Source organism: Morus notabilis, unplaced genomic scaffold, assembly GCF_000414095.1.
Source record: "Morus notabilis unplaced genomic scaffold, ASM41409v2 Scaffold130, whole genome shotgun sequence".
NCBI lineage: Eukaryota > Viridiplantae > Streptophyta > Magnoliopsida > Rosales > Moraceae > Morus > Morus notabilis.
The window spans coordinates 225373-233556 of NW_010359451.1; the positions used below are offsets into that span (position 1 = coordinate 225373).

General features: G+C 35.2%; 1 protein-coding gene across 1 annotated transcript; it reads left to right on the forward strand.

Annotated features, from left to right (window-relative positions):
- The first annotated feature begins 1628 nt into the window (after positions 1 to 1628).
- LOC21401880 (disease resistance protein RPM1) lies at positions 1629 to 7971 on the forward strand. The gene is made up of 4 exons (XM_024163119.1): positions 1629 to 1705; positions 4170 to 7039; positions 7496 to 7543; positions 7674 to 7971. Exons 2-4 carry the CDS (start codon positions 4225 to 4227, stop codon positions 7724 to 7726), a joined length of 2916 nt encoding a protein of 971 aa, XP_024018887.1. The 5' UTR covers positions 1629 to 1705; positions 4170 to 4224; the 3' UTR covers positions 7727 to 7971.
- Positions 7972 to 8184: the final 213 nt, after the last annotated feature.

The window sequence follows — 8184 nt, forward strand, 5'->3', positions numbered from 1 at the left end:
TGAGTGGTGCTACGGAACGATCAAGTGAGGATTGTGTTCATCCTCTGACATAAAGTGTAAGGAATATGTAAGAATTTGTAATAAATGACATTTGAATTTACTAGACTGTGGATGATGTCTATTGTAATTGATTATTTACATGTGCATGTATGTACGATACTATATGTCCTGTGGGGTGGAGTCCTGTGTGTCAGAGGCTCCTGGATTATGTCATTTATTTATATTTTTATGCAGTTAAGTGTGAGACCCGATTAAGAATCTACTTTATTAATCCCAAATTAAGTTCCACGTCACCCACCCCGTTTGGGGGGCGTGACAACACATGCGGCGTGTAATGAAAGAAGGAAATCAGCAAATCCTGCACAAAAAAAAAAATATAAAATCAGAGAACAAAAATTTTCTAAAAAGTATCATTACACAATCAAAGCTATTACTCAACAGAAAATTACAATGCATATGAATCGCCAAAAATTTATACAAAAAAGCGAAGGAAGACAAAAAAAAAACAAAAAAAAAAGAGAGACGTGAAGGAAGCAAAACAACGGGCAAGGAAGGAAAAGAAAAACTATGAAATGAACACATAAAAACCAAAACCAAAATGGCCGTTGAATCCAGCACAAAAACAAGAAAAAAGAATCAGTGAGTCCGCGGCGATGAGAACAACATAAAGCGGGAAAAAAAATCCCAAATCCAACCACTAAAGAAATCCAAAAGAGAAAAGGGATAAACTGGCAAGATTTCAACCAAGATCACAACGAACAATCCGCAAAGACGAAGGCACAAAGCAACGAATGCGAGATCTGTAGGAAAACAAAAGTGAAGGAACGAATCAAAGGCAAAACGGAAAAGAAAGAAAGGGAAAGAGGAAAGAGCAAGAACAAAACGAATGAGACAACGGAGAAGAAGTAGCAGAATGGAGAGAAATCCAAGGGCAAAAGGGCACAGAGACAGGCCAAACAATAAAAGGACCTAAAAGTCCATCACCATAAACAGGGGAAAGCAAAGAATACGGGCAAAACCGTCCTAGCACTGTACAGACTACAGTAAATCAAGTCTATATGAACAGCAAATCCCTCATTCTCTAATATATTTATAATAATTATTTATTTTGACTAAATATTTAGGTAAGGTTTCCGGTCAGGCACTTAAAAAGTGTTTAACCGGAACGATAGTTGTATATTTTCACATAAATTATGTATATTTATATGTAAATCGTGTATATTTACATGTAATTCATGTATATTTAACATGAAATATAATAAATTAGTCAATATATATATTTTCATACTATGTGTTCACTAATTACTATAAAAAATACATATTTTGAGAATTAATATACATTATCGTTTTTTATAACTTAACATATACGATTTTATATGTAAATATACACTATTTATATATAAATATACACAACTTATTTATGTAGAATTATACAACTACCGGTATTCCAAATATTTATTGTAGTTATTAGCCCTCTCTGATTAAATTTTCCGGCTTCCGTCACTGCTTCCGTCACTGATTCCAGTACTCCAACGCATTTATATTAATTTCAAATTTTCAACTACCATGCCACATTAGTGCTTCATTATTTGTTTCTTTCGTTCTCCTTTCTCAGCATTGACCAGTTATTCTCCGTCTTCCATACTTTCTTCTCGCATTCACTTTCGATAGTACTGTGGAATCTTGTATTGCTCAGCTCAATCAGGTAAGAATTAGTGTTACAAACATATATGTGTAATTGTGCCTTTTGGTTGTTCTAAAACTTGTAAGTGCATCGTTTCCATCAGAATTCTCGATTTCAAACGCGACAATTGTGATTTCGTACCTATCTTTTCTTCCTTTGAACTCTGCCTTTTTCTTTTGTTATGATTCAATCTGTTCAAGCATAGAGGAAAAACTGATTGTTTAGGAACTAGGATTTGGGTAAGAATTGGTTTTAGAAATTAGGTTTTTGAAATATTGTGATATGTTTTTATTATAGAAAAAAATCGACTTTGGTTGGTAGCTCGTTTTTAAGTCCGCCATTTTCTTGCACTTTATAAATGGATATGGTCTTAAGAGCTGATTAGTGAAGCTAAAGAGCTTAGGAGTGCTTGTTTGTTAGTTGTGCATTACTTGTTTGTTTCTGTGAATTTGAGATGGGAATTTTATTATATACATGACGAAAACGGTATTAGTTTTGACAGATTGTTCTGCTTGGAAGACTTGATTGCTCTGCGGGACAATTTGTTAAGTTCCGATAACTTTTTGCTTTTTTACTATAAAGAAAATTGCATCTACTCTGAAATAATGGCTTTTCATGGTTTCACTTCTGTCAAATTCGTAAATAAGTCATATATCCTTCTCAGAGGGGAAAAAAAAAAAAAGGTTAACCGCAGTCAACTTTTAGAATATTAGTTTATTTTCTCTCAAGATTTCTTAGCCATTTATTTCTACTTTTGAAAGTGGGGTTGCGTATAACGTTGTGTACTACTTCAGATTCTGATAGAAGTGGAAATATATGAAGTGGGCGGTTGTTTTCCATAAATTAGTGTATATGTGTATAATTTTTTGTGTGATTTGCGTGGCAAAGTTTTCGCTTCTTTTTGTTCCCTTTTCTAATGTGTGATTAATGCATTGTCTATCTGTGCCATCCTTTTGACCCGCGTTGTCTAACCAGTGTCTAGTCCTCCGGATAAAGGGCTTGGTTGGATAGGCTGTAAGCATGTGTTTATTGAGACAATTATGATTTGGACTACATCTAGTAGGAACTTAGAAACAGTATTGGAGATAGTATTTTGACTAACACCGAGTTGTAATATCTAATTTGGACTATATTTTTGTATTTTGATTAATGCACAAACAGACTTTTGCACAGAAAGACCAAACATGAGTTTAAAGAACTTAATGCACAAAAAGACTAAACATGGAGTATAAAGAAGATTCAACTTAGTTGTGGGTGTCAGATGTGGATTGTGTTCATCTGTTTGTCTTGTATACTTAATAAAATACTTCGTAAAACTCAGCAATGGAAATGCCATTGTGGCTACATCAACAACCCTTAATTGTTATAGCTTGGTGTGCCCTTCATAATTTTATTTGTGAACGAAATCAACATAATGCTATTTTTAGGGAATGAGAACAGAAGGGGATGGAAACTAGCAGACAAGACCAAGCTAGGACAAGCAACTCAAATCATGGAGTTGCTCGGCTATGGTAGCTGTGTGTGATGACATTGCTCATGCTATGTGGCCTAAGCACATTGCTAGAAATTAGTTAGATATATTGCGCTGTAAACAAAGTTAGTTGAAACAGACTAACTTTAAATTTAATTAATACTTGTAGTTGAGCAACTGTTTTTATAATTTCAAAGAGTGGTCGAGTAATTGTTAGGGTGGGTTTCTTTTTTTTTTTTTTTCCTTGATACTTTTGCTTCTTTTTTTAAGTTTGGTTCGCTCATTGAGATTGTATTCCTTTTTCTATTAAGTAGCGTTGTTTGGATGTGCTGAAACTCCTTTATGTTGCTCTCTTTTTTTCTATTTTATTGTGTAAGTAAAATTGTAGTGAAATTATTGTGCTTTAATTGAATTGAGGCTGAGAAAGTGAGGAGAGAGAAAGTGAAAACAGAGAATGATGAGAGAGAAGGTGAGGAGAGAGAACAATGAAAGAGAATGGTGAGAGATGGTGAGGAGAGAAAATTATGATAGAAGTAGAAAGAGATAAAGGCAAGAAAGTAAAATATTTCCTGAAAAACTCTATCTAAACTTCTTGTTTTTTTTTTTTTTTTTTTTTTTTTGAAAAACTATTCTTGGAAAACACTTGTCAAACACCATTTGTTCTTTAAGAACTATTTGAAAACACAATTCCAAAAACAGAAAACAGAGAACATGGCCAAATAGGCCCTATATTTCTTTTCCTTACTTTTTTTTTCCAGCATGAATGCCCGTTTTGTTTAATTTAAAGGTTTAGAGAAGAACAAGCAAAAAGTTTTAATACATTGTGTTTAATTTTAAAAGCAACACCCAAGTCCGTTTGATTAAAGTTATTAAACACTAGCTAATCCTTTGTTTGTGTGAGTTCTCTACCAATTTGTGAAGCATGCTAGTGATGAAATTACTTGTGTGCTAAACTAGTGGTATAAATAGCATTCTAAGGAAGGCTCATTAATATGTGTATTTAATTGATGGCAGATGATCAAAGATTTAGAAGATCAGGGATATAAGCCTTCAAATAAGTTTAAATCAGATGGCAGAGGCTGCAGTGGGCTTAGTTATAGACAAGTTGATCCCATTGCTGACTGAAGAAGCATACTTGTTGAGAGGTGTCCACCAAGAAGTTGAGGAAATAAAATGTGATCTAGACTACATTCTGGCTTTCCTCAACGATGCGGATACCAGAGCAGAATCTGATCAAAGGACAAACAATAGCCATGGAGTTAAAATTTGGGTGCAAAAACTTAGGAAAGCGGCATTTGAACTGGAAGATGTTATTGATGAATATACGCATCTCATGGCACAACAGCAACGTCCCCACAAGCATAGATTTATTGGCTTCCTCCGTAGAAATGCTTTCTTACTCGTAAAATTAAAATCGCGTCATGACATAGCTTTAAAAATACAAGATATCAAAAGACGGGTCCGTGATATAAATCAAAAAAGTGCAGTGTATGGCTTTAATTCCCTACCACAAGGAGCTATAGATACTCCTCCAGGTAAAAGCTGGAGTGATCCTCGAAAGGATTCCTGTTTCCTCAAGGAAACTGAAGTAGTGGGCATTGAATCTGCTAGAGCTGAGTTGATAGAAAGTTTAGAAGGGGAATCTTGCCAGCGCAGTGTGATTGCGGTGGTAGGGATGGGGGGAGTTGGAAAGACTACCTTGGTCCATCAAGTTTATGAACATGTGAATGGATGCTTCGACTGTCATGCTTGGATTGAAGTGTCTCAATCATACAATAAGGTAGAGCTACTTCGGAGCTTAATAAGCAAAATCTGCCAGGCAAGAGGAGAGTTTGCGCCTGAGGGAATTGATGCAATGAATGAGCGCGCTGTGACAACGGAGTTAAGCAATTACTTGCAAGGAAAGAGCTATGTGGTCGTATTCGATGATGTTTGGAACATTAATTTTTGGGCTGATATAAAAAATGCTTTACCTGACAATAATAGATGTGGAAGGATAGTTATCACAACAAGAGATGTGGAAGTTGCAAATTTTTGTAGAACTACATCATTTGTTTATATCCGTCATCTAAAACCCTTGCCCCCAGAGAAAGCTTGGGAGCTCTTTTGCAACAGAGCTTTTCATTCTGAATGTGAGAAGGATTGTCCAACCTACTTGAAAGAGTTGTCTTGGAAGATTGTTGAGAGATGTGAAGGATTACCACTTGCAATTGTGGTCATAGCTGGCCTTTTGTCCACCAAAAACAAGAGTGTTGAACAATGGAAAAAGTTACATGATAGTCTCAGTTCAGAGTTAGACAGCAATGAACATTTGACGAGTATTACAAGAATTCTATCTTTCAGCTACAATGATTTGCCTTACTACCTTAAATCTTGCTTCTTATATTTTGGTATTTTCCCAGAAGAATACTCTATCAAACCTGGAAGATTAACTCGACAATGGGTTGCTGAAGGCTTTGTGAGACCCAAGAAGGATAAATCATTAGAAATAGTTGCAGAAGAGTACTTGGTTGAGCTAATAAATAGAAATCTGGTTCAAGTGCCAAGGACCAAACTGGACGGAAAAGCCAAAAGTTGTCGCATACATGATCTTTTACGTGAGATCATCCTCAAAAAGATGGAAGATTTGGGTTTTTGTCAAGTTTTGTCACAAAGTTATTTAACTTTGAAAAGGACATCTCAGCGCTTATCGATCATCCACAGCTCTTTTAATGTTCTTTCGAGGAATCTCAAACTTTCTCATGTGCGTTCTATTTTTACCTTTAATGAAGACAATATCCCCCGTCCTATTGTAAGTACAGTCATCAACAATTTCAAGCTTCTAAAAGTACTTGATTTTGAAGGTGCTCCATGTCTAGATTATCTACCCAAAGATATTGGAAATTTATTTCACTTGAGATATTTAAGTGTGCGACGGACAAGAGTACAGTTGCTCCCAAAATCAATTGGAAAGTTGGAAAATTTAGAGACTTTAGATCTAAAGCAATCACAGGTATCTGAGCTGCCAGTTGAAGTAAATAAGCTTCATAAGTTGCGACATCTTTTAGCGTACCACATTGAATACAAGATGGACTCTATTGTCAGGGTACAAAGAGGAGTAAAAGTAGAGAAGGGAATTGGGTGGTTAAAAGCCTTGCAGAAGTTATACTTTGTTGAGGCCAACATTGAGGGATTTGACTTATTCAAAGAGCTTTGCAAGTTGACAGAGTTGAGGAAGTTAGGCATCAAAAAGTTGAGAAGTGAAGACAGTAGGACCCTATGTGATTGTATTGGGAAAATGGAACACCTTGAGTCCCTTAGCATAGCTTCAATAAGTGAAGATGAGACCATCAATATGGAATCGATGTCCTCGCCCCCTCAGTTTCTTCGCCATCTCAACTTAGACGGCCATCTAAGGAAGTTTCCAGAATGGATCGCAAAACTTCAAAATCTAGTCAGAATACGATTTGGTTGGTCAAAGTTGGAAGATGATCCACTGAAAGGGCTCCAAAATCTGCACAACCTTTTGGAACTTGGGATTTATTATGATGCATATTGTGGTAAGCAACTTCACTTTGAGGGAGGAACGTTTCAAAAACTTAAGGTGTTCTACCTCAGCGATTTGAGTATGTTGGATTCTATAGTAATAGAGGAAGAAGCATTGTGTGATCTTGAAAGGTTTCTCATCGGTTCTTGCCCACAACTTGTGGAGGTGCCCTGTGGACTTCAGCATTTAAGAAACCTTAAAGTTCTTGGATTTATTGAAATGCCCACAAAGTTCTTGATGTTCCAAGATTTTCAAAGCCTTCACGCTGTCCCAAAAGTTCGATTTGCTCACAAAGTTAATGGAGAATATACAGCTTTTGGCTTGGAATCACTTATGATGATCCAAGAAATAATGAGAAGTAAGTACTGAGTAAATGTTAGTTTAAACTTTGTCAAAGTGTAAGCTTAATTAAATTATTGGATTATGTCTGCAATTTGAATAATTTAATCTAACATTCAGTAAGACGCATTACTAATAGGGTAAAACACCAGAATTATGTTCTAATGCAAAAAGTCATGTTCTCCTTTTTTTAGATAGCTTTTATGACATGATTATGAACATCTTGGATGAGAAAGAATATTCTTTCACTCCATTGACCTCTATATTTCTGAACCATTTCGCCTACAATCTAGGTCGGTGATTTTAGTATTAGTTTCTTGCGGAAAAATGCACTGCTGCCTTCTAATTTTAATGTTGCTGTCTGGGTAAATATGTATATTTGGCTTTTTTAGACCTTTATTCATGGAAAAGAAACAAATCTGCGAATTAGTCTTCAATATTACTAATGAAGTGGTATATTAACAATTTCCTTCAGGGCATAATGAAGTAGAATGGGACTCCTGGCATTTTGAAGGACTCTTGAGTAAGTTAAATTTATGATATATTCCAATTTTCTTTTTTTAGTTGAAAATTAATTCTTACCGAAATAAATGGTTTATGAATTTCAAAACAAACTTCTTAGGGATTTTAATTAAATTTGTTACTACATATAGGCAAAGTGCTTGAGAAAGTAGAAGTCACAGGTGCTCTGAATCGGAATTGGTGATTATTTGGTGACGATCTTCCTGATGCCAACAATGTACAGTTAATAGCATAATTTGTTGTTTATTATGTTAGTCGCTTGCTATATGTTGTACTGTTTTCAACTGGTATAGTACTATGTCAACCAGGAAAAAAAAACAAATGTATAGACATATCATAACATATATAAAATATGTAGAAATATGTATACATATTGAATTGAGGGTGAAGATTTGAACTTTACAACGTAAGGTAAAGTCACTTGTGCAATTACCGCTAAGTTATTGAGACAGAGACTTGAAAACAGAGGAAACAGAGCAGCAAACGACATTAAAAATAGGATTATTTGTTATATAATTTTCCCACCCACTATCAATTTTTTGAATTTCCACTCTTCAAACTCCCGTTTGGTGATCATTCCGTGTTGGAAGTTCTATTGTGCATGGTGCATGGCGATCATCTCTCATCAAGCACTAATAGAAA